This window comes from Lagenorhynchus albirostris, chromosome 21 (assembly GCF_949774975.1).
Source record: "Lagenorhynchus albirostris chromosome 21, mLagAlb1.1, whole genome shotgun sequence".
Lineage (NCBI taxonomy): Eukaryota > Metazoa > Chordata > Mammalia > Artiodactyla > Delphinidae > Lagenorhynchus > Lagenorhynchus albirostris.
This window is the reverse complement of record NC_083115.1, coordinates 4,615,782-4,643,005: the sequence shown is the minus strand read 5'-3', so window position 1 is coordinate 4,643,005 and position 27,224 is coordinate 4,615,782. Positions and strand designations below refer to the sequence as shown.

The window sequence follows — 27,224 nt, the reverse complement described above, 5'->3', positions numbered from 1 at the left end:
TGAAATGTAAATGATATTGGCTCAAATCTCTATTTCAGAATTCTGATCCTCTTCTTTCTGCATACCCTGTTATTATGATCCAAAGACACAACTCACCAAAGAACAAAACTCTTTCGTAAAGTATTGAGTTTACTGAAAAATTTTGTATAATTGGGAAAGGTCACACAATTTAATGCCATAAATTAGGACAATGTAATTCACACATTAAACATTCCTTTTCTTAGAAGGCCTTTTAGCCATCTCACCCATGGGAGTCTCTCATTGTCCTATTACCTCATATAACTACCTGTTATCCTTGCTTCTCATTTTTTTCCCCATATGGAATAGTAATTTACCTTCCTTTGCTCCTCATACCAATGATTTTAGTACCTCAGCCTCCTACTCGATGCTTCTTAACCCTGACTGCACATGATAATCACCTGGCCCCTGGCCCCAGAGATTTTAATATAACAGTCTCAGGAGGTACCCAGGCCCGTGTATTTTTTAAATGCTTCTCAGATAATTATTGAACTGAAGGGACTAATCAAATTATTTTTCCAGATATTTCTCTTTCTAAGAGGACTTCTGGTGCTAGATGGTAAGAAAATAAAAGTTTCAACTTCTTATATAAGACTATACATTTACAATCTGAAAGCATATAGCTTATTTCACATTTATTTCAATGCAGTCACAATTATTACTTTATGTTTTGGATTTTTATGCCAATTCTTGGTAATACAAATTCTTGAATTTTCTTGAATTTTTTCTTATATATTATCTATGCACACAATCTGATGGTTTGACTGAATTTGTTTTTTACTTCTTTTGCTTTCTTTCAGTATTGTCTGGGATTTAAGTGTGTAGAGCTTAAATACCATGTCAATTTTCAGAGCTGCAGTTCTTCCAGGGATTGTAATTCAAATGGAGTAAGTAATTTCAGTTTTCATTTTAAGCAACATGCTTTGAACAATTCAGTAAACAGTTTGGAGATTTAAAGAAATCATTGGAATAATTTTTTTGATCACTTTCATGCTGCTTGGTGTCATTTAACAGTTTGTACATTATAACTTCAATCTTATCTTCTTGAGAAATCTTGCCAAACTGTTTATTAGAGAAGATAAAGTAGAAACATTTAAGATGATTCTGGATGTATAAGATGTTTGGTAAATATGTGGGCTGGATGTGCTGTAAGCACTATGTGTTACCATCTAACCAAAATGATCTTATTTTTACAGAGAGAAGGCAGGAAATGGTAAATAAAGGTCATTAGGATTTTCTTGCTGGTCTTGCTCATTAATTTAGTGTCTGGGCTGTTCTGTGAAGCTAGGAAGTAAATGATAATTAGAGGCATGTTACTGGTGATTGACAGTAGTTTGGTCTGGCTGTGGGGAGAGTTGAAAGAATTTATTTGGCAAAAGAATTTATTTGGCAAAAATTGATTTGGCAACAGAAGCCAGATATACTTTCTACAGTATGGGAAATGTCAAGAGAAAATTTGTTGAATTTGTCTATTTAAGGTAAATTCTCTGGAATGGATAAATTCTCTGGAATAAATTCTCTGTTGAGTACGTGTAGAATATTAATTGGCCTCTATTGAAAGCCATCTTTGTACATAAAAATTGTTCTATTTTCTGATTATTCTAGGTCTGCAACAATTTTAACCATTGCCATTGTAGAATGGGGTTTGCTCCTCCTCGTTGCAAGCCGATGGCAAAAGATTTTGGAAGTATTGATGATGGACACAGGAGGAAAGTTGGTTAGTGTCTTTAAAACTTTATTAATCAAAGACAATATGTAAGACAATAAATTACGGTTGTACGTTCCAAGTCACATTGCAAAGCAACTAATGTCAACAAATACGGTTTTACTTTACTTGTAAGATTTTAAAAGACTCTAAGACAGTTAAGTTTGAACTCTTCTTTATATATCAACACTGACATTGTCTAACAAAAAGTGTAACTAGTGGTAGGAAATTTTAAAAGTAGAAATTCCTGTGCATATAATTTGATTAGTTAATTTAGATTATTCACTTTGTATTGTCTCATATATTCCTAGTTTTAAATGATGTTAGTAGTCATTGTAATATTAATGCCACCAGAATCTTTCAAGGGTACTCCTTTCTCCTGCATTTTAGGGGCTACAATCTCATCTTTAGAAATTTCCCTTTAGGATATCCCCTCTAGGGTTCCTGAGTAGTATTTTGAGATCAAGCAGGCCTGGATGAGACTGGGAACAGGTGGGGGATAGTCCCTGGTTCCAGAAGGTTATTGGAGCCCACCTAAACTAACCTGGGAGAAGAGGAGGTCTGTCTACCTTTACAAACCCTTTTTCTTTTGGGGCAATTAAATGGTGAACTCCTGGGCAGACTTATGTGTAGCTTGACTATTAGTAGGGTGAGTAACTTTTCAGACAGCTAAAACACAGCTGTATCAGACTGTGTATCAGACCAAAAAATAAACATAATCATTTAACATATACAACTACACGTATATTATTATTTTCACATAAATATGTTGAAAGAATAGGCATTTATTTGAAATTGTATATTATTCTATACTGTGTACTTTTGTTACATAAATTGCTATTATTTAAGTGAAATAGCAATAGAACTAGTAAACAGTGCTGATCAATAGTAGTTTATAGAACAACCAATTAAAAAATAAAATATGTGAGCAAAAACAGCAATGCTTTATAATGAGAATATTTTATAATGTAACCTCTGATACAGCAATTTATTTTACCTCTTTTTAAAAATTCTTTACTAGATATTTAAATTTTGCATGGTTATCTTATTGTTTATTCTTAAGATACATAAACATAGGACTTCTAGAAAGGAGAAAGAATATAAATATGATAGGAATGATTAAAGATATGCTCATATTTAATGAAAATAGCATTGACATGCTTCCTTCTGTGCCATAATACAGTCGGACATATTTTTGATTTTTGGTTTCATTTTCCAGTTATACTTTTCTGAACTGCTTGCAGCCTATAAGACATTCTTCTTTTAAGTAGTAGCAAAATGGAATAGAATCAAATGTAAAATTCATTTTGACTTGAAGCTCTGTTTTAACAAACCCACATTTACTGAATTCTGCTGTCAGTCCATCATGGTGGCATTAAGCTAAGTATCTTGACAAAAGCATTTGAGCATGGGATACTTGGGTCTTATTTACTAGATACAGCAGGTTTTCAGGCTTGGAAATATTATTTTGCAGCTCTTCAAAACTCATTCTCTTTGTTTCTACAGGCTTATTTTAGTAGGCCACCTCTCTGTCAATCAGCTCCTTTGCATATTTAAATTCATCTTATAGGCTGTCCATGTCTATAAGGCCCATCATATTTATACACTCCAGAGCACATTGGATGTCATGTGTTAAATCTCTCTTTCTCAGGGAGCATGCTTTAAAGCACAGAAGTAATCTTAATTAGTGAAATCTAAGTTGAATTCCACATAAATTACAGTTTTAATAAAGGAACTGAGAAGTTCCTTCTTAACTTGCTTACCCATTTCTGGTTACATTTTTTTGAGTTCTGAAGCAGTCTTATTTCCAAAAATATGAGTCATTTTTTCATTGTATGAGTTGTCACAACCTGTGCAAATCATAGAACTACCCAGGTGCAGTCAGTGCATCCTTTTCTATAATCCTGATGGCCCCTTCACAGGTCATCAGATTGTTTTGGAGAAATAGCACATAAATTTCTGCTTCACTACACACTTTTTTTCCTATTCTCATCCTCTATGAATTTCAAAATTAGAGAAGTACATTCTTCTTGTCCAAACTTTTAAAAATAAGATTTTACATCTTAAATATTTTAACATATCTTTTATGGTCAGTAAGGAGTACAGTCGTCTTCTACACTTGTTTAAGGAAGCAATTTCTTTCCATTTTGTGAAGTTAAAAAAAAAATTCTTGGTAAGTGCTTATGCGTTTTGAGGAAACTGAAACTGACTGAAACTTTCATTATGAAAGCCTTTATATCACAGGAAAACAAATCACACTCCTTTTGGTGTTGTGTACCAGGTGTACAGGACATTTGGCAAGTGAGATCTTTTTCTTTTCTTCATTAAGAAAATTATAGACTGAACGGAACTTGCAAAAATTTACATTTGCCCTGTCTGCTAACTACACATATAGATGAGCAAAGTCTAGTTTGTATTTGAGCAAGATAGCAAAAATCTTTTTGTTTTATATGGTTTTATTAAAATTTTCATAGAAATTCAGAAGCCTATTTGAAACTCTGTTCTGGAAACCAAATTACCTAAGAGCTGGGGGCAATATTTTGCTGCCACATTCACTTGGTAAAATGTGACAGAATCATTACTTCACTGTGAGGAGTCAACAGATGTTATCAAAATAACTCTTTTTTCTCCCGTTGGGCATTTTAGTTGCAATCTATGAATCTGGAAATGTAATTTCACTCAGTTTTGTAGAGCAATCAAGAAACTGAATGAATAGATAAAACATTTTTGTTCTTGTGGTGTACCCAAACTAATTCAGTGGTAGCTATTTTTATTTGAACATTGCTATCTTTTGGGAAGACAATTTGTTTTTTTCATTTAGGAAACAGAAAAATATGATTGACTTAGAAATACTTGCTTGTCTCACTGCAGACATTTGAGATTCCATCTCCATATGTAGCTTTCACAGCTCCTTCTCCACCATACCCAAATCCAAATATTTTTAATTGAGATATAACTGATGTATAACATTACATTAGTTTCAGGTGTACAACATAGTGATTTGATATTGTATACCTTGGAGAATAATCACTGTAATGAGTCTAGGTAACAGCTGTCACCATGCATAGTTACAAATTTTTTTTTCTTGTGTTGAGAACTTTTAAGTTCTAATCTCTTAGCAACTTTTAAATAAGCAACACTGTATTATTGAATGCTTCTGCACACTAAGCGGAGATGTCGGCACAGCCGTTTCACACTGGGCACTCTGGTTTGAAGTGTTGGGTGCAAAGCCTCTGCACTCGACACCTTATGAGGGAGTGAAACAAGACTAAGCACAAAGGGAAAAAAAAGGAGGCAGAGAAAAGATGGCTGGGTAGAAAGACGTTAGTTACCTCACCCTCTCTCACAAAAACACCAGAATCACAACTAACTGCTGAACAATCATCAACAGAAAAATACTGGAACCTACCAAAAAGGATACCCTATATCCAAATATAAAGGAAAAGCCACAACAAGATGGTAGGAGGGGCACAGTAGTGGTAAAATCAAATCCCATACCCATCGGGTGGGCAACCCACAAACTGGAAAATAATTATATCACAGAGGTTCTCCCAAAGGAGTAAAAGTTATGAGCCCCATGTCAGGCTCCCCAGCCTAGGGGTCTGTCATTGGTAGGAGGAGCCCTCTGAGCATCTGGCTCTGAAGGTCAGCGGGGTTTGATCACAGTAATTCCACAGGACTTGGGGAAACAGAACCTCCACTCTTGGAGGGCATACACAAGGTCTTGTATGCACCAGGTCCCAGGGAAAAAGCAGTGACCTCATAAGAGCCTGGACCAGACCAACCTGCTGGTATTGGAGGGTCTCCTGCGCAGGCTGGGGGTGGTTGTGGCCCACTGCAGGGACAAAGACACTGGTGGCAGTAGTTCTGGGGCGTACTCATTGGCATGAGCCCTGCTGGAGGCTGCCATTTTCTCACCAAGACCTGGCCCCACCTAACTGCCTATAGGCTCCAGTGCGGGGATGCCTCGTGCCAAACAACAAGCAGGATGGGAGCATAACCCCACCTATCAGTGAACAGGTTGCCTAAAGTCTTCCTGAGCCCACAGCTTCCCACTAAACACACCCCTTGACATGGCCCTGCCCACCATAGGGACAAGACCCAGTTCCACCCACCAGTGGGCAGGAACCAGGCCCTCCCATCAGGAAGCTGGCACAAGTCCCTTAGACCAGCATCATCCACCAGGGGGCAGACAGCAGAAGCAAGAATAATGACAGCCCTGCAGCCTGTGGAACAGAAACCACAATCACAGAAAGTTAGACAAAATGAGATGGCAGAGGAATATATCCCAGAGCAAGGAACAAGATAAAACCCCAGAAGAACAAGTAAGTGAAGTGGAGATAGGCAATCTACTCAAAAAAGAATTCAGAGTAATGACAGTAAATATGATCTAAAATCTTGGAAAAAGAATGGAGGCACAGACTGGGAAGATACAAGAAATGGTTAACGATGAGCTAGAAAATCTAAAGAACAGACTAACAGAGATGAACAGTAAAATAACTGGAATGAAAAATACACTAGAAGGAATCAATAGCAGAATAAATGTAGCAGAAGAACGGATAAGTTACCTGGAAGACAGAATGGTGGAAATCACTGCCAGGGAACAGAATAAAGAAAAAAGAATGAAAAGAAATGAGGAGAGTCTAAGAGACCTCTGGGACAACATTAAAGACATCTCATTATAGCAGTCCCAGAGGAGAAGAGAGAGAGAAAGGACCTGAGAAAATATTTGAAGATATAATAGCTGAAAAATTCCCTAACGTGGGAAAGGAAACAGTCACCCAAGTCAGGAAGCGCAGACTCTCAGGCAGGATGAACCCAAGGAGAAACATACTGAGACACATAGTAGTCAAATTGATAAAAATAAAAGACAGAGGAAATATAAAAAGCAACAAGGGAAAAGCAACAAATAAAATGCAAGGGAATTTGCATAAGGTTATCAGCTGATTTTTCAGCAGAAACTCTACAGGCCAGAAAGGAGTGGCATGATATATTTAAAGTGAAAGGGAAGAACCTGCAACCAAGAATACTCCACCCAGCAGGGCTCTCATTCAGATTTGACAGAGAAATCAAAAGCTTTACAGACAAGCCAAAGCTAAGAGAATTCAGCACTACCAGACCAGCTTTGCAATAAATGCTAAAGGAATTTTCTAGGTGGAAAAGAAAAGGCCACAACAAGAAACAAGAAATATATGAATGGAAAAGCTCACCAGTAAAGGCAAATATATAGTAAAGGTAGGAAATAATCTGCACACAAATATATCAAAACCGGCAATTGTGAGAAGATAGTACAAATGCAGGATATTGGGAATGCATTTGAAATTAAAAGACTGGCAACTTAGAACAATCTTGTTTATATATACACTGCTATATCAAAACCTCATGGCAACCCTAAACTGAAGATCTACAGTAGATACACGCACAAAAAGAATAAGGGATCCAAACACAACAGTAAAGTTAGTTATCAAATCACAAGAGAAGAGAACAAAAGAGGAAGGGAAGAAAAAGACCAAAAAACCCCAAAACAATTAAGAAAATGGCAATAAAAACATATATATTGATAATTACCTTAAATGTAAATGGATTAAATCCTCCAACCAAAAGACAGAGACTGGCTGATTGGATAGAAAAACAAGACCTATATATATGCAGTCTACAAGAGACCCACTTCAGATCTAAAGACACATACAGATGGAAGTGAGGAGATGGAAAAAGTTATTCCATGAAAATGGAAATCAAAAAAAAGCTGGAGTGGCAATACTCATATCAGACAAAATAGACTTTATAATAAAGACTGTTATAAGAGACAAAGAAGGACAGTACACAATGATCAAGGGATAAATCTAAGAAGACATAACAATTGTAAATATATATGCACCCAACACAGGAACATCTCAATATATAAGACAAATGTTAACAGATATAAGAGGAGAAATTGATAGTAACACAATAATAGTGGGGGACATTAACACCCCACTTACACCAATGAACAGATCATCCAGGCAGAAAATCAATAAGGAAATACAGGCCTTAAATGATACATTAGATCCTATGGACTTAATTGATATCTATATATCATTCTATCTGAAAACAGCAGAATACACACTGTTTTCATGTGCACATGGAGTATTCCCAGGATAGATCACATCTTGGGCCACAAAGTAAGCCTCAGTAAATTTAAGAAAATTTAAATCATATCAAGCATCTTTTTTGACCACAGTGCTATGAGATTAGAAATCAACTATAAGAAACAAACTGTAAAATACTGTATTATTTACTACAGTCACCGTGATGTACATTAAATCCTCATGATGTATTTATTTTGTAAGTGGAAGTTTGTACCTTTTGACCCCCTTCAGCCAATTTGCTCATTCCCCACCCCAATGTGTGGCAACCACCAATCTGTTCTCTGTATCTATGAGCTTGTTTTTTGTTTTGTTTTGTTTTTTAGATTCTACATGTAAGTAAGATCATATGGTATTTGTTTTTCTCTGTCTGACTTATTTCATTTAGCATAATGAAATATATGAGCCTTGAGGCTCATCCATGTTCTTGCAAATGCCAAGATTTTATTCTTTTTATGGCTGAATAATATTTCATTTTATATATATATACATATATCACATTTTTGGTCAGGATGATGGATGATTGTTTCCATATCTTGGCTGCTGTAAATACTGCTGCAATGACCATGGAGGTATACGTATCTTTTTAAGTTAGTGTTTTCATTTCCTTTGGGTATATACCCAGAAGTCGAATTGCTGGATCATATGGTAGTTATATTCTTAAATTTTTTGAGGAACATGCATGCTGTATTCCATAGTGGCTAACCCAATTTACATTCCAACCAACACTGCATGAGGGTTTCCTTTTCTCTACATCCTCACCAACACTTGTTATTTCTTATCTTTTTGAGAATAGCCATTCTGACAGGTGTGAGGTAATATCTCATTGTGGTTTTGATTTGAATTTACCCAATGATTTGTGACGTTGAGCATCTTATCATATACCTGTTGGCTATTTGGATGTCTTCTTTGGAAAAATGTCTATTCAAATCTTCTGCCCACTTTTTAATTGGATTTTTTTTTGTTTTGCTCTTAAGTTGTATGACATCTTTGTATATTTTGGATATTAACCACTTATCAGATGTATGATTTGCAAATATATTTTCCCATTCACTAGGTTGTCTTTTCATTTTGTTGCTAGTTTCCTTTGCTGTGAAATAGCTTTTACATTTGATGTTTTGCTACTTGTTGATTTTTGCTTTAGTTGCCTTTGCTTTTGGTGTCAGATTCAAAAAATCATCACCAAGATTAAAGTCAAGGAGTTTACTGCCTATATTTTCTTCTAGGAGTTTTATGGTTTCAGGTCTTACATTCAACTCTTTAATCCATTTTGAGTTAATTTTTATGTGTTGTGTAAGATAGTGGTCCAGTTTCACTCTTTTACATGTAGCTGTTCAGTTTTCCCAACACAATTTATTGAAGAGACTATCCTTTCTAGATTGTATATTTTTGGCTCCTTTGTTATATGTTAATTGACCATATATGCATGGTTTATTTCTAGGTCCAAATTATTTTTGGCATGTTGTACAATATGCTATGTTTTGGTTACTTACATATCTAATCTAGTTGTATACGTTCCTCCATCTGTCACTAGGAACAGTCATTTAGCCTTCTTGTTCAGTGATGTCTGGGTCATGCTGGTGTTAGTATTGTCGTCATTCTGATTTTTATTATCTGAGCTCTTAGAAAAGATCACAATATTGACAATATGAAAAATTAGTGCTATCTTGACACAAAGCACAACAGTTAATCCACAGACTAAGTCAAAGATGTACTGTTCACATTAATGATTTCAATACCCTTAGGTTGCACACTTAAGTCACATCACTCAGAGTGAACATCAGTAGTCAGAGTTAAAAACAGCAACAGCAACTGCAGATAATCTATGCTATATTCACTTGACACCAAAACAATGTTGCTTTTAGTTCCTGGGTATTTTTTTTAAGCTTCTGTATGAATTTTGTTTTGTGCTTCCAAACTTCCAAGCCAGTTTCTAAAAATCAGAAAATTTCCCATCCTGTTAATGGATGCCCCGGTATATAAGGCTTTCCTGACAACACTTGGAACAGTGCCATGCCAACAGTCATGGTTAGTTACCCTAGGCCACTTTAGGTCCAAATGGCAGTACTGTGGTTGCACCTGAGCCTGGGCTCAGAGGAAACCTTCCAATACAACTAGTTTCTTTTAGTCAGCTGCCGTAGGCTGTATTCATCCCCTCTATTCTGGGGCCTGTAGGTCTACCCCGAAAGCCCTGGGCTGGTATGCCAGCTGACTGCCTGTTCTGTGCCCAAATTATCTCCTTGGGGCCCTGTACCCAGTCAAGGAAACCCTGGGCTGCTGATGGGCCTGGACTCCATGTGGGAGACGCCCTTGTGATGCTGAATGCATTTGGGGGCATAAAGAGTTTGAGAGGCAAGGTGATCCCAAGGAATCCAAGTTTGCTTTATATCCTCATTTTATTTATTTTGAATATCACTGACTTATGTTAACAGTATATGGCCTGGAAAAACCTCAAATTATGGAATTTATCCTGGCCTTATTTGTAACCAGTATCTTATTGTCTTTTGTTAATATTTCATGGATATTTTCAAAGAATGTGTAATCTGTTTTTACAGCATTACATACAAAGATATAACATATGTACATAATTAAATATAATTAAATATATATGTGGTTGTGTGTATGACTTACTTGTTTGCATATTCTAGAATCTAAATCCTCATATATTTTTGTTAACTTGTCTACTTGGTATATAAAATTTATACATCAAGTTTATTTAATCTTATATTATAATTTTTCTTTTAATAATTTTTATATAATCTTAACCCCAGAAGTTAACCACTGCTAATATTATATATTATTATTGATTTTTCAGGTGTTATTATCAACCTTTTAAATCTATGACAAGCCAACAGTAAAAAAATTTCCACTCGCATTTCTTTAATTTCATGAGGCTTCCCAATTATCTTATGGTTGTAGGAAATTTATAATTATTCTGCATATTTTTCTTTCATTACCCTTGACAATCACTTCTAGTGATATTTTTGACCTTTTCTAACACACATACATTTTTATATGTATATGTTTAATTGTTAAACATGCATAACATAAAATTTACCATTTTAACCATTATTAAATGTATGGATCAGTGACATTAAATATATTGGTGTACACTGTTGTAAACCCACCATCCATCTCCAGAACTCTTTCATCTTGCAGAACTGGAACTCTATATTCATGAAACGATAATCCCCCATTCCTCTCTTCCTCAACCCCTGGAGGCCACCATTCTACTTTCTGTTTCTATGAATTTGACCACTTTCACATACCTTATAGAAGTGGAATTATACATTATTTGTCCTTTTATTTATGGTTTGTTTCATTTAACATAATGTCTTCAAAGTCCACCCATGTTGTAGCATGTCAAAATTTCGTTCGATTTTAAGACCATATAATATTCAGTTGCATGTATATATCACATTTGGTTTATCCATTGATCTGTTGATGGATACCTGGCTTACTTCCGCATTTTGACTATTGTGGATAATGATGCTGTGAATGTGGGTGTACAAATATCTGTTTGAGTCCATGCTTTCAATACTTTGAGTATATACCTAAATGTGGAATTGCTGGATAATATAGTAATCCTATATTTAACTTTCTGAGGAACCACCAAACTCTTTTTCATAGAGGCTGAATCATTTTACATTCTCATCAATGAGTTTTCTAATTTCTCCATATCCTCACCAACTTTTCTTTTTATAGTAACCAACCTAATGAGTGTAAAGTGATAACTCATTGTGGTTTTGATCTCTCTATGGGTATATCAGGATCTATGGATCAAAAATTGCCAGTTTAATTTTTAAGAATATCATCATTTTGTTGAATGTTGTTATCGGAAGATCTGTTGTATTTTATTATCTTTTTTTTTTTTTTTTTTTTTTTTTTTTGCGGTATGCGGGCCTCTCCCGTTGCGGAGCACATGGATCACGGGCCCAGCCACTCCGTGGCATATGGGATCTTCCCGGACCGGGGCACGAACCCGTGTCCCCTGCATTGGCAGACGGACTCTCAACCACTGCGCCACCAGGGAAGCCCGATCTGTTGTATTTTAAATTGCTACTTTTTATAGGAAACCTGATTTTTTGTGTGTACATTTTATCAATGGACTATCATCATTTTCAAAAGGCTTTTAGTTGATTTTTTTAGGGGGTTGATATTTTTTAAATGATATGAACTGAAGTTAATAATTTTGCCACACCTTTTTAATAATAATTTTCCTTTCTTTCCTCTTCTTCAGTTAATTTCACCTTATCTCTCTCTCATTTCATAATTGTATTGGGTAATCCATTCAGAATAACAGGAAATCATCATGAAAGAGGCTATCATTACTTCTTAGGAATACTTCTAATATTGTCTCATGAAAAGGCTGCTCCTTTTGATTCAATATTTATCTTGTTGAGAAAATATTTATCTCTCCCAATTTTATTTAAAATCAGGAATGTATTTTGGGCTTTATTAGATATGTGTAAGGCATCTATTGAACTGATTATATTGTCTTATATTGCCTTTGAAGATTTCCTAATACTAAACCATCTTGTCTTCTAGTCTGAAGTTCTCTAGACTATTAGGTAATGAATATCGCTAGGAAGGAAAGTGTTTTTTTTGAAGTACAGTCAATTTACAATGTATTAGTTTCACGTTTACAGCATAGTGAGTCAAAGTTTTTATAGATTATAGTCCATTTAATGTTATTAGGATATTGGCTCTATTCCCTGTGCTGCACAAATATAACCTTGTAGCTTATTTTCTACATAGAAGTTTATACCTTTTAATCCCTTTCCCCTCCCCCCTTCCCACTGTCCACTGGTAATCACTTGTTTGGTGTTCCACAGCTAGTTCTCCCTTCAATGGATGGCCTAGGGAATAAATGACCTCATCCATTCTTTCATGAAAATACACTATTAGTCTGCTTGGTTGCCATAACAAAATGCTACAGACTGGGTGTCTTAAACAATAGAAATTTATTCTCTCACAGCTGTGGAGGCTGGGAACCCATGATCGAGGTGCTGGCAAATTCGGTTTCTGGTGAGAGCTCTCTTCCTGGCTTGCATATGGCTGCCTTCTTGCTGAGTCCTCTGTGTGTGTGGAGAGAGAAAGCTCTCTGGTGTCTCCCCCTCCTCTTATAAGAACATCAGTTCCATCAGATTAGGACCCCACCCTTATGATCTCAACCCTAATTACCTCCCAAAGGCCTCATCTCCAAATACCATCACACTGGGGTTTAGGGATTCAAATCAGCATATGAATTTGGGGGAACACTATTCAGTCCATAACATTCCATCGTATGGCTCCCCAAATTCATGTCCTCCTTTTATGCAGAATATGTCCACCCCATCTCAGTAGCTCCAAAAGTCTTAACCCGTTTCAGTATAAATTCCAAATACAACGTCTCTTCTAAATATCATCTACATCAGGAATGGGTGAGACTTGAGGTATGATTCGTCTTGAGGGAAAATTCTTCGCCATTTATGAACGTGTGAAATCAGACAAGTTATGTGCTTCCAAAAAACAAAGGTGAGACAGGCATAGGATAGACATTCTTGTTCCTAAAGGGAGAAATTGGGAAGAAGAAAGGGGTGACAGATCCCAGTAAATACAAATAAAACCTAGCAAGGCAAATTCAATTCGATTTTAAGGTTGGAAGATAATCCTCTTAGGTTTGATTTTCTGCCCTCCAGGCCCATTGGGGTAGCAGCATAACCCCAGAGCCTGCAGTAGAGGCTACCCTACTCCTTCAGCTGTGGAGAGAGGCCCCATCCATACTGCTCTTTGGAGTGGCCCTGCCCCTCTCAACCGCTGGGCGGGGGAGCTTGGCCCAGCAATGTTTCTGCTGGTGTAATCTCATCCTTATTCCTGAGGTGGTTCACATGCACAGTCTCTTTATCAGATGATTTTTCCATCCACACTTTTGGTATGTTCTCTCTAAAACATGTTTTCCCATTTTTTGCAATATGGATAGACTGAGAATTCTCCAAATCTTTAAGTTCTGGTACCTCCCTGTGTAACGCTTACTTCTTCAATTTATCTCCTTCTCTCACGTATTACTATAAGCAGTCAGGAGTACCCAGACTACATCTTCAACATTTCACTTAGAAATCTTCTCAGCTATTATCCAGTTTCATGGCTCACAAGTTCTATCTTCCATAAAACACGAGGTTACAATTTAGCCAAGTTTTTTGCCACTTTACAGCAGGAGTTGCCTTTTCTTAATCATTTTCCTTTTCTGTCTAAAATCTCACCAGAAACAACTTTCATGTAAATATTTCTACCACCATTCTGTTCATGATTATCTTTTTACTCTCTAAGAAGATGTAGGCTTTCTCTTCTGCTCTCCTCTTTTCTCCCTGAGCCCTCACCAGAGTTGCTTTCACCGTCCATGTTTCTACCAACAGTCTCTTCAGATTAATCTAGGAGTTTTCTAAAATGTGCCTCAAAATTCCTCTAGCCACTACCCATTACGAGTCCCAAAGCCATTTCCACATATTTAGGTATTTATTATAACAACACCCTGCTTCTTGGTACCAAAATCAAAATTCTCCAGAGAAACAGGATCAGTAGTATGGAGAGAGAGAGAGAGAGAGAGAGATGTTTTAGAAGGAACTGATTGGCTCATGTGATTACGGAGGCTGACAAATCCCAAGATGTGCACAGTGAGTCAGTAAACTGCAGCTCCAGGAGAGCCAATGGTGCAATTTTTGTGTGAAGGGCAGCAGGCCTGAAGGTCAGGAAAGCTGATGTCTCAGTTTGGGTACCTCAGGCAGGAAGGATCTTCCCATATCCACTGGAGGGTCAGTGTTTTTGTTTTATAAAGGCCTCCAGGATGAGGCCCACCCACGTTAAAGAAAGCTACTGCTTTACTCAGTCTACTGATTTGAATGTTAATCTCATTTGAAAACACCCCATAGAAACACCCAGAATAATATTTGACCAAATATCTGAGGTCATCGTGGCCCTGTCAAACGGATGCATAAAATTAACTGTTACATATATGAACAGTGTTTGCTAGAGAAAGATAACAGGAGTCCCTCTCTATAAAATGTTTTTGGCAGGATATACTTATCCGTATATATAGATTATTCTAAGTAAACCTGGACTTATGGTGGAATAGCTGGCTGGAGAAACTTGGTAATCATGTAAACTGTGTAACTAACAGTGCAAAAGTGAAATGACTATTTATGAGCAATCTTGTGTCTACTTTACACAAAGCTCTCCATCTGTGTTTTCTGTAATCAATCTGAATGTGGCACAGGGTGGAGGATAGGGAAGCTTTGGGAGCTGCCGCTGATGCATGCTGGCTCCTCCAGGGAAAAATCTTTTATTTCTATACCTGATATTTACCCATGAAGTTTGGTATGGGTAAGATCTATGTTTTGGGGAGTTTGATATGACAGTTAAACGCTTGAGTCATAAAGGCTAAGACACTTTGGGGTCATAAAAGGAAGGAGGTGAAAAACCATGAACAATAGTTAAATGACTGGATGATTCCCTGAGGCATCTTTAGAAGGAGGTAGAAGCCTTGAGGCAGATTACTGGGGACTAGTTTAACCAATGGGAAATGGAGATTCCGAGTAATTAACTTAATGAAGGTCACCAAACTGAGAGGAGAATTAGTAGAAAATATTCTTTGTTGGCTGGTATAAATAAGTAGTGCTTGTTAAAACTAGACAGTATAAGCGAAAGAAGTGAGACCAGTTTTTCCTACTTAGACTTCCAAGGCCACCTGGGCATATATTACATTCATTTTCAAATAACCCATGTGGTATCACTGATTACCCGGAAGACTATACACATAGCTGAGAATCAATCTGCAGTATATGGCCAGAGAGGCTGATCTCTTCATCTGATTCACTTGTTTTCTAATTACAAATATCACGTAATCTTTGTCTCGAAGATACTGGGAGCCCCAAGCGCATGCACAAAGCTGACTGAAAAAGAAAATGTTGCTCCTACCTTGAACTTGCTTAAAACAAACACATGGGGGAAAAGGGAGAAGTGCTGGGACAGTAGTAGGAGAAGTATTTTGAGCCTCAGCGGTCATCCACACTGTAGCTGCGGAGTTGCTCTTCTGACCGTCAGCTCCTCCAGTGCGGCGAAGTGATAGAGTCACAGTTCATATCAAATAAAAGGAAGCATACCAACAAATTGTGGAGAAAGCAGAACTCGATACGTTATGAATCCGGAAAGGTGAATGCAGATGTCAGCTGAGAATCTACAGGAACAGATGAGGAAAATGTAGATATTAGCACTAGTCAGTCAGAAGTGGGTCAAAGCCAAGCTTAGCCATGCATTCTATAAAATAATTCTAGAGCCATTTTAACAATTTCCTATTGCTGCATATTTGATTAACGAACTTAAGTTTAGAGTCTACTGATTTTTAATTTTTAGGAAAAAAATTGTAGTAATGTAAGAGAAATTAAATGCCAGATACCCCAGATTTAATTCTCAAATACAGGTACAATCCAATATTCTTTGTGATATACATGTTTGAGCCTCGGAAACCCTGTATCAGAACAGAATTGAAGAAATATTTGCAAGTATTAAATATGTGGTCCATGAAAGAACATTACTACCTTCAATCAAGGAAATCACCATTGGGTGGAAGTTTGAAAACTCAAAAACATCAGTAAAGCGCTAGTAACAGCCCATTTTATATATTAGTTTAGGTTTTCAGATTTTATTATATTCACAGTCTATGTGAATGAAATTTTTAGTTTTGGGGAATATTGTTGGTAATGATACCCCTCCACCTTTTGATTTGGTTAATAAAATCTCTGACATAATTTGAAATGGATGCTTTCCATTCTAGGTAAAAAGTTATTGCTGCAGAGATCTCTCAGTCATCCAAAACACAGATTTCAACTGATTTTCTACACTTCTCTACCTGTGTCCATCATTATTATTGCTATTATAATAAACCAGAGTAAAATAAGGGAGCTATGCTACAGAGGAGAACCTGAAAGTGAGAGGTATACATATTTTAATTCTTATTAAATTAAATAAGTCAAGCAAAAAGTAGTCAGGTTTCATCAGGAATAAGCTAAAACTGTAGGTAAAACAATATGAGTATGGCCCAGGGATACATTTCAAACTAGCTTGGTGTTTTCATGTTTTCTTTGGTTTTACTCATTACTAAAACCATTCATTTTACCACCAGTATCACTTGAGGAGGAGATATGGGTGCCAAGGGTATTGTGGAGGTTTATTCGTCCTCTTAATCCACTGATTCTGTCTAAATAGTCAAATTGTCCATGAGCTTCATGAGAATAAATAACACTGCATTTAAAAAGTAAATAAATAAATAAAATTTTAAGATATAGATCCTCAGACCAGTGGTAAATAACTTTATCAGAACAGCCCACTCAACTAGATATAATACCTATGAACCTGCCTGCATAATATTTATTTTCCTGATTATTGCTGATTTGTCCAGTCATTTCTCAGCTAGAAATTACATGTGTAATTCATACTAATCAGGTTAGGAGACAGGAGGAAGCATCATGGAGTGGGGAGAAAATTATATTTAGCCTCAGAAAACCTGGTTTCAACTCCTAAATCTTACATATCTTGCTAACTATGATATTTTGAGCAAGGGATTTAATCTTTATGTTCTTAAAATTATTCTCTATAACTCTACAAAATGTGAGATAATAGCTTTCCAATGTATCATAAACTTTTGGGTACACCAAATTAATAAATGAAATCACCATATTATCTGTAATCAGTTACACAACTATTTAAACATCATTATTGAGCCCCTTAGTCATAATTTACTGTATTCTTCCAGAGAGGTATTTACCTCTAGTTTTACCTTCCAAGAAGTGATATGAAGAGAAGATCTGAGTATGTTACGAGAGGATGAAAGAAATCTGTAGAAATATATGGAAAAATTAACTGAAATTTTTGACTGCTACTTTATGGTTTTGGTTTAATTTGGCCTGAGGAGTTAGTGATATCATAGAATCAGGGGGCCTATCTGTAAAATTGAGTAAATGTGAAATGAGGATGTGAGGATTTTGTCAACAAAGCAAGGTGGCTGATGGCGTTTGTTCTAATATTGAGATGGTACCAGTTTTATTTTATTTTGCTGGAAGGAGACATTTTATGTAGTGAATCACTCTGTTTCTTTGAAGAACATTTTTTGTTCAAATAGTCACTTAATTGTTCAACATTTTTAAATTCCCCCACTTATTTAAAATAAACTTTATCGATGTTATAGGTCTGTGTCGGAAGAAAGCAGCAGTAACAGCAAGTTGTCACTCAGTGTAAGGTGAGTGTAGAACGAGTGATTGATTAACCATTTGGCATCATACCTTTTGATCATTATTGAAGGAGCACTTAAAAATTGTTAGCTTGAAACCAAAACATTTGTTAATAATATTCTTTGTGGTTCCCATTGTAGGTGATTTTATAATGCTAAACAATAAAACTTGATTTCATTATGTCTCAACCTCTCCTCCCTGACCTACACCAAAGGAGTGATTTTTGTGCACCCACACTAACATTTATGACCACATAAGTTTTAGGATTCTTTTTTTTTTTTTTTGAGGTTTGGTAAGCAGCACTTATATGTTGATGACATTTTACTGCCACATAATAAGAGGACTGATATTATAAAAATGTCAGATGTGCTTATAGTTATAATATTATCTCAGAAAAAAATTATTGCTAATAAGATAGAGCCTTGGAGTTTTCATTCATTTTACTGTCTTAAGATCCCAAATAACAACCGAACTTTACACATCAAGGAATGAAGAAAAGAACAAACTAAGCCCAAAGTAAGTGAAAGGAAGGAAATAGTAAAGGTCAGAGGAGATATGAACAAAATGAAGAAGAAAAAAGCAATTTTAAACATCAACAAAAGTAAGCATGTTTTTTGAAAAAAGAAAGAAACCTTTAGCTAGACCATCTAACACAAAAAGAGAGAAGACTAATATAAATAAAACCAGAAATAAGAGGGGAGACATTACAAATGATACTATACAAATAATCTTTTTATAGTTTATAGTTCATGAAAGATTACTGTGAATATTTGTATGCTAAGAAACTGAAGAACCAAAAAGAAATGAATACATTCCTGGAAACATACAACCTGTCAAGATTAAATCATGAAGAAATAGAAAGTGAGCAGATTAAAAACTAGTTAAGGAGATTGAACCAGTAACTAAAACCCTCCCAACAAAGAAAAGCCCAGGACAGATTGGCTTTACTGGTGAATTCTGCCAAACATTTAAAGATGGATTAAAGCCAATATTTCTAAAATTCTTCCAAAAAGTAGAAAAGGAGGTAACACTCATTTTATGAGGCCAGCATTACTCTGATACCAAAATTGATAAGGACACTACAGAAAAAGGAAACTACAAGCTAATATCTGTGATGAATATAGATGCAAAAATTCTCAACAAACTACTAGCAAAGCAAATTCAACAGCACATGAAAAGGATCATGCACCATGAGAAAGTGACATCATGGGAGTGCAAGGATGGTTCGACATATGAAAATCAGTCAATGTGATACACCCACCACATTAACAAAATGACGAATGAAAATGACAAAATCGTCTCAATAGATACAGAAAAAACGTTTGACAAAATTCAAAATGTTCTTATGATATATTCTTTCCACAAATTAAGAATAGAAGGAATTTACAGCATGATAAAGGCCATATATGAGAAGCTAACAGCTAATATCATAGTCAAACTGAAAACGTTGAAGCATTTCCTCTAACATCAGGGACAAGGTAAGAATGCCCACTGGCACCATATGTATTCAACCTAGTACTGGAAGTATTAGCCAGAGCAATTAGGTGACAAAAGACATCTACATCAGAAAGGAAGAAGTGAAGTTGTTTTTGTTTTCAGATGTCATGTTCTTACACATAAAAAACCCTAAAGATTCCACAAAAAATTATTAGAACTAATAAACAAGATTAATAAAGCTGCTGGCTCCAAGATCATTGTACAATAATCAGTTACATTTCTATATACTAAAAATAAGCTATCTTAAAATGAAGTTCAGAAAACAATCCCATAGATAATTGGATCAAAAAATAAAATACTTACAAATAAACTTAACTAAGAATGTGAAAGACTTGTGTACTGATAACTACAAGAAAGCAGTGAAAGAAATGGAAAGACATCCTGTGTTCATGGGCTGAAACAATTAATATTGTTAAAATATCCATACCACTCAAAGGTATCTACAAATTCAATGAAACCCCTCTCAAAATTCCAGTGACATTTTTCACAGAGATATTAAAAAAATTCTAAAATTTATGTGGAACCACAAAGGACCCTCAATAGCCAAAACATTTTGAGAAAGAACAAAGCTGGACGCATCATACATCCTGATTTTAAAATATATTGCAAATCTACTGTAATCAAAACAGTATGGTACTGTTATAAAGACAGATAAAGACCAATGGAACAGAATAGAGAGCCCAGGATTCAATCCCCACATAGATGGTCAAATGACCTTTGAAAGGGTACTAAGAATATGCAGTGGGACATGTTGGTGGGAAAACTGGATAGCCACATGCAAAAGAATGAAATTGAACCCTTACATCATACACAAAAATCAACTCAAAGTGGATTAAAAGTGACCCCAAAGTGTAAAACTCCTAGAAGAAAACATAGGGGGAAAACTTCATATCATTGGTCTTCACAATGAATTTTTGGGTTGATATCAAAAGTACAGGCAACAAAAGCAAAAAATAGACAAGTGGGGCTCCATCAAACTAAAAAGGCTTCCGCACAGCAAGGGAAACATTTAATAGAGTGAAAGAGCAACCTATGGAATGGGATAAAATATTTTTAAACCATGTATCAGAAAAAGGGTTAATAACCAAAACACATAAGGTACTCCTACCATTAATACAAAAAAGAAAATAAAACCTGATTTTAAAATGGGCTAAAGACTTGAATAGATGCTTCTCCCAAAATACCATACTTAGGGCCAACAGATATAGGAAAAGATAGCTCAGATCACTAATCATCAGGGAAATTCAAATCAAAACCATATGAGGGGGCTTCCCTGGTGGCGCAGTGGTTGAGAGTCCGCCTGCCGGTGCAGGGGACACGGGTTCGTGCCCCGGTCCGGGAAGATCCCACATGCGGCAGAGCGGCTGGGCCCGTGAGCCCTGGCCACTGAGCCTGCGCTCCGCAACGGGAGAGGTCACAACAGTGAGAAGCCCGCATACCGCAAAAAAAAAAAAAAAAAAAAAACAAAAACCATATGAGGTATCACCTGTTAGAATGGCTATTATAAAAAAAAAAAACCCACAAAAGTCAACAAGTGTTGGCAAGGATGTGGAGAAATTGGAATCATTGTACAATGTTGATGGGAATGCAAGATATTGTGGCCACTGTGCAAAACTATTGGAGATTCCTCAAAAAATTAAAAATAGAACTACTGTATGACCCAGCAATCCTACTTCTGGATATTTTTCCGGAAGAATTGAAATCAGGATCTCAAAGCAGTATTAGCATTTTCGTGTTCATTGCAGCACCACTTACAATAGCCAAGATGTGAATACAAGCTAAATGTCCATCATTGGATGAATGGATAAAGAAAATGTGGTATATACATATAATGGAATGTTGTTCAGCCATTAAAAAGAAGGAAATCCTGCATTTATGACAACATAGATGAACCTTGAGGACATTATGCTGAGTGAAATAAGCCAGTCACAGAAGGACAAATAACTGCATGATTCCACTTAAGCTATCTCAAATAGTGAAGCTCGTAGAACTGAGAATAGAATGGTTGTTGCTTCAGGCTGGGATGACAGTAAAGTGGGATGTTGCTAATCAATGAGAATGAAGTCTCAATTGTGCAAAATCTAGAGATCTGCTGTACAACGTTGTCCCTATTGTTAAAAATGTATGCTTAAATTTTTGTTAAGAGAGTAGATCTCATTTAAGTGTTCTTAAGCACAGTAGAATAAAATTTTTAAACCTTGAGGAAGTTTTGCTTCACAAAAGACACCCTTATGAAAGGGAAAAGGGAAGCCACAATGTGGGAGAAGATGTCTGTAATACATATTTCCAATAAAGAACTCATACTCAGAATATATACAGAATCCCTGTAAACCAGTAACAAAACACGGGAAAGCCTAATAGGCAAAATATTTGAAAAGACGCTTCACAAAAGATGATATCAAAGGAGCTCAAAACATGAAAAATTGCTCAACATCACTAATCATCAGAAAGAGACAAATTAAAGTAAAAACGAGTGTCCCCTACACACCTATAAGAGTGGCTAAAATTAAAAGAACAGGCAACCTCAAGTGTTGGTTAGAATATCAAGCAACAAGGACTCTCACACACTGCAGGCAGGAGCATATATTTTATCACTTTAATACTTTTATTACAGTTCAGCAGTTTAGCATCTTCTAAAGTTATCAGGTTTCAGTTGTTTACAATTTTCATTTTTAAAACTATCATGCTTACATTTTATATTTACTTTATATTATAACTAAACTTTTATTTCCTAGAATTTTGCAAAGGAGATTTTCCATAAATTTTGAGTCTAATTACCTAAAATATTTTTTTCCTTTTCCATTTAATTTGAATCTGCTTGTCTTTACTTCTGTTTTTATACTTTTAACTTTAAATCTTATTCTTTTCTTTTCAAATATCAATAATCTGTATATAGGTAAGCTTCTGTATATTTAACATAAATTCACTATTTTTTATATAAAAGGGTAGGAAAAATTGAGAAAAAGATTCTGAAATTCATATGAAAAGAAAGTAGGGATAACCAGGTAAACTTTAGAACTAACAATTAGTTAAAATTTAGATCTTTTTATTTTCAGAAAGCATCTTTCTGATTTTTAATGATTATCAAGTATTTATTAAAATATCTAAAATACCTTGGTAGGTATATGAATTAAAGATAAATTTCTCATAATCACAATACCCAAAGAAAAGTTCCATTAACAATATAGATGTATATATTCTTAAAATTTTTTTCTAAAGAATAAACATAGGGCTTCCCTGGTGGCGCAGTGGTTGAGAGTCCACCTGCCGATGCAGGGGACACGGGTTCGTGCCCTGGTCTGGGAAGATCCCACATGCCACGGAGCGGCTGGGCTCGTGAGCCATGGCCGCTGAGCCTGCGCGTCCAGAGCCTGTGCTCCGCAACGGGAGAGGCCACAACAGTGAGAGGCCCGCGTACCGCGCAAAAAAAAAAAAAAGAAAAATAACATTTAAAAAATCCATTATTATGAATATGTAAACTACTTCCAGTTTTTCTGTATTATGAACACCCTGTAATAAACATCCTTATATTATTATATAAATTATAATAGTCTAAATAATAAACTAAAGGCTATATAAATTATAGCCTCAGGGTAAATCCCTAGAAGAGAGCTTGATCAAAGCATAAATATAATATTTTCACTCTTGCTTTTTGATATCTACTGCCAAATTACCTGATTGTAATGATGACCACCAATCCATTTGTGTCAGGTTGTAACCTTCATAAGTTATTTTTAGTCATTTGTACATTTGAGTGATGTGCTTTCTAGTTTATCTTAAATTTTACTTTTTCACTATTGTATTGAATTTTCTTTATTTTCCACTGTGTCACTTAGTAATAAGCTGTTTCTTAAATGAGTATGTAATAGAAAGAAAAATATGTAATATAAAAGTAAGGGATTAGAGGCATTGTTGAGACTTCCTTTAGTATGAGGGATGCTTAGTGTACGTTTACCTTTTCCCATCTCTCTCGCTCCACTGATTTTTTTTGTTATGTAAGTTGGGAGTTTAGACCTAGCCTAATGTTAATAAATTCCTGTTTTTTAAACATTATTTTCTTGGTTCCAAAAACACTTTATCATTTTCAGTTTTGTGCTGAGGTTTACAACAAACATTTGACTCTATTTTATGCTTAACTGTTTTCATCATTCATAATTCTGATGGATTATTTTCGATTTTAATGACAATAAGATTCTTTTTAGTCCGGAGAGCTTGGGATACCCAAATCTTGCCTTGACTCTCCTCTCTTGATTTATTCAATAAATTGCACGTGCTTGTGAGTAGGTGAATCATTCTGTTTCTTATTATAGCAGTACAAGTAATAAACGTTCATTTAAAAATATTCAAAAGAATAAAAAAATTATCATCATTAATCTTAGCACCTAGGATGATCATTTTAAAATATTTCAATATATATAGATGTATATATGGTGTATATGTTGGTGTTTTATCTTTTATAAAATGTGATTGTACTTAGAAACATCACAATTTTTCGTTTTTATTCTAAACTAAAATCCGTTTATATACTTAGAATGGAAATTTAAAGGCACTTGGCTTTATTGACCTAGTTACCAAAAATAGATAAACACTTAGGATATTTTAGGAAGCCACTCTAGTAGAAGACTAAGAATATTTGCAGTTGAAGGTAACAGATGATTTTTTTTTCTGGAATCAATTTTTATTTTCTTCATCCTTTCTCTTCAGTTTTCCATGCCTTTTAAATAAATTCTTGTGTTAGAAATATGTGGGCTCCAAAAAAAATAATAAATAACTTGTATTTTGTGGTGTGCTTTGTCTTGTTTTCCCTCACAGTAACAGTCTCTAACAATCTTGGCCTGAAGAGAGGATGGTACCAAATAAATCACCAGAAACTGGCCTAAACCAAGAAGGAAAAAACATATTTCTCGCTCGCCTCTGTTGTCACTGCTGAGGGTTAAATTATGAAATAATAAATCATCTGCCCCTGAATCACCTGAATTATGTCTGGTGTTTTCTCTGTATTTTCAGTTCCAACTTCCAACCTATCTACTCTAACTTGAATCCAGAAAAGGCTCTGAATCAGGTAAAAGCAGCCAAAGACCCTCACCCCATAAAGCCCTGAGGGCCTGCCAGTTGTGCCTCATGACCCCAGGGTAGAGAGCATCCCTTTTCCTTTCTGCTCTTTAGGTTGACCTGAATCTCCTCCCCACCCCCGGAAGTCTTAACCTTCCTCCTTCCTTGCAGAGCTTCTAAACTTCAGCTAGCCTGTGACTTGTCCCAGTGGCATTTACTCAGCTAGGAGTTGAATCCAGTGTTTCTCTTGTTACTGCTTCTCCTCTTTGAAAGCTGTGTACCCACTTTAGTGTATTCAGATTCCTTTTTTTTAATTATTAATTTTTACTGGAGTATGGTTGCTTTACAATGTTGTGTTAGCCTCCACCGCACAACAAAATGAATCAGCCATACACATACAGATATCCCCTCCCTTTTGGACTTCCCTCCCATTTAGATTACCACAGTGCATTAGGTAGAATTCCCTGTACTATACAGTATGTTCCCATCAGTTGTCTATTTTATACATAGTATCAATGTATGTGTGTCAGTCCCAGTCTCCCAATTCCTCCCACCCCACCCCTTTCCCCCTCTATTCCTTATTATAGATTCATTATTGATTATTTGTGTCAGCAGTTTTCAGATGGCTTAGATTCCCGCTAAGCAAGACCTACCTATGTCATGGATTTTACTTTAGTATTTTTATAGTATGTACCAAAGAATATTTTAATTTTCATTGAATTTTCCTCTTTGATCCATGGATTAATTAGAAAAGTATTACATCAAATATTTGGGGATTTTTATATATTTATAATATATTTGTCTTAAATTAACTTTCGTTAGAGAACATAATCTGAAATATTTCAGTCATGAGAAATTGGTTAAGAGTTATTTTATACCTAAGCATGTGGTATATATCATTAAAACTTTTATACATATTTAAAATGTGTATTTTGCAGAGGTTGGGTATACTGTTCTCTATATGAGGTAGGTCATGTGTTTTCATCATATTTTTCAAATCCCTCACATATTTGTTGATTTTTCTAATTTTTTTCTGATAATAATTTCCTTTTGTGTACTGAAGTTATACTAAGATTTATAAAATATTATAATTTTTGTGACTTTTAATTTTATGTGTCACCTTAACTGGGCTAAGCGATGCCCAGATAGCTGATTAAAACATTATTTCTGAACGTTTCTGTGAGGGAGTCTCTGGAAGAGGTTAGCATCTGAGTCAGAAGACTGAGTAAAGACCACTCTCAAAGATGCTGGTGGGCAGCATCTAATCCATTGAGCTCCTGAATAGAATAAAAGGACAGAGGAAGAGTGAATTTGCTCTGTGCTTGATTTGAGACTTCTATTTTCTCCTGCTTTCAGACATTGGCACTCCTGCTTTTCACACTGGGACTTATACTGTCACTACCCCCATTCCCATTCTAGACTTTCAGACTTGGGCGGAATTCATCATCAGCTTTCCTGGTTCTCCAGTTTGTAGATGGCAGATCATGGGATTTCTTGGCCTCCATAACCACATGAGCCAATTTCTATAATCTCATGTCTCTCTCTCTCTCTCTCTCTCTCTCTCTCTCTATATATAATCTCCTGTTCTGTTTCTCTGGAGAACCCTGACTGATACAGATTTGGGGACTTAAAGGATGAGTTTTCTGAATTGGTTTTGGGATTCCTGGAACTGGCTTTGTAATCTGATTAAGTTTTAAGATGCTGTTGACTCAGGAACTTCCCTGGTGGTCCAGTGGTTAAGACTTTGTCTTCCAATGAAGGGGTGTGCATTCAGTCCCTGGTCAGGGAGCTAAGATCCCACATGCCTCGTGGCCAAAAATCCAAAACAGAAGCAATATTGTAAGAAATTCAATAAAGACTAAAAGAAAAAAGTTGCTGTTTACAGAGATATGCAAAATATCTGCTTTGGATACTTCTAATCAACCACTTATAGGAAGAAAGGAGCCACGTGACTCTATATGATATTTTTGAACATTTTTGGAAAATGAAGGAATATAATGACATTGGTTGATTTCTCCTAATGTTGCTGGACAACATAGGGAAAGGAAAAGATAAGTTCAGAGACCTGAATTCCCAGGTCAAGTGTTGCGTAAATGACCTAAAGGCTTCCAGGTGTGCCCTGAAGAAAGGACTTATCTCCTATAGCCCCAGGGCTGAAATTGCTGAAAATTACATGGAGAACTTCCTCCTGGCTGATTTATAATGCAAGTTGACCTCCTGGCCTCACAGGGTGTCTGTTGTCAAAGTGAGGGCATTCATTGGGAAAGAATGAGACCCTATAAGGTGGGATGGAGATGTGTTGGAATATGCTGTTGAAGCCAGGGACACTGAGCCCCTAAATCCTGATGAGTCCTCATTGTGGAAGAGGCCTCCCAGCCTCAGCAAAAGTATTCTCCCCAACTCTAGTGGAATTGACCTTCTCACCCACAGTGCTGTCTCCACCCACAGTGGTTTCAGCCTTTCCACCTCAATTTGAGGGAATTAACCTTGAGGAAATGGTCTTGGACTCAAGACACTGCTGATTCTCCTCAGGACTGACCCCCACCATCCATCTTTGCTTCTAGA

At 36.0% G+C, this 27,224-nt stretch overlaps 1 protein-coding gene across 1 annotated transcript in view; it reads left to right on the top strand.

Annotated features, from left to right (window-relative positions):
• The window catches only part of ADAM18 (ADAM metallopeptidase domain 18), a 130,694-nt gene extending 106,130 nt beyond the window's left edge, over positions 1-24,564 (top strand). Inside the window, exons 17-21 of the mRNA XM_060136316.1 lie at positions 819-905; positions 1,624-1,735; positions 16,658-16,817; positions 18,068-18,118; positions 24,420-24,564. Of these exons, the coding sequence (XP_059992299.1) occupies positions 819-905; positions 1,624-1,735; positions 16,658-16,817; positions 18,068-18,118; positions 24,420-24,432 (423 nt within the window). The 3' untranslated portion in view covers positions 24,433-24,564. The remainder of the gene's footprint in view (positions 1-818; positions 906-1,623; positions 1,736-16,657; positions 16,818-18,067; positions 18,119-24,419) is intronic.
• Positions 24,565-27,224: the final 2,660 nt, after the last annotated feature.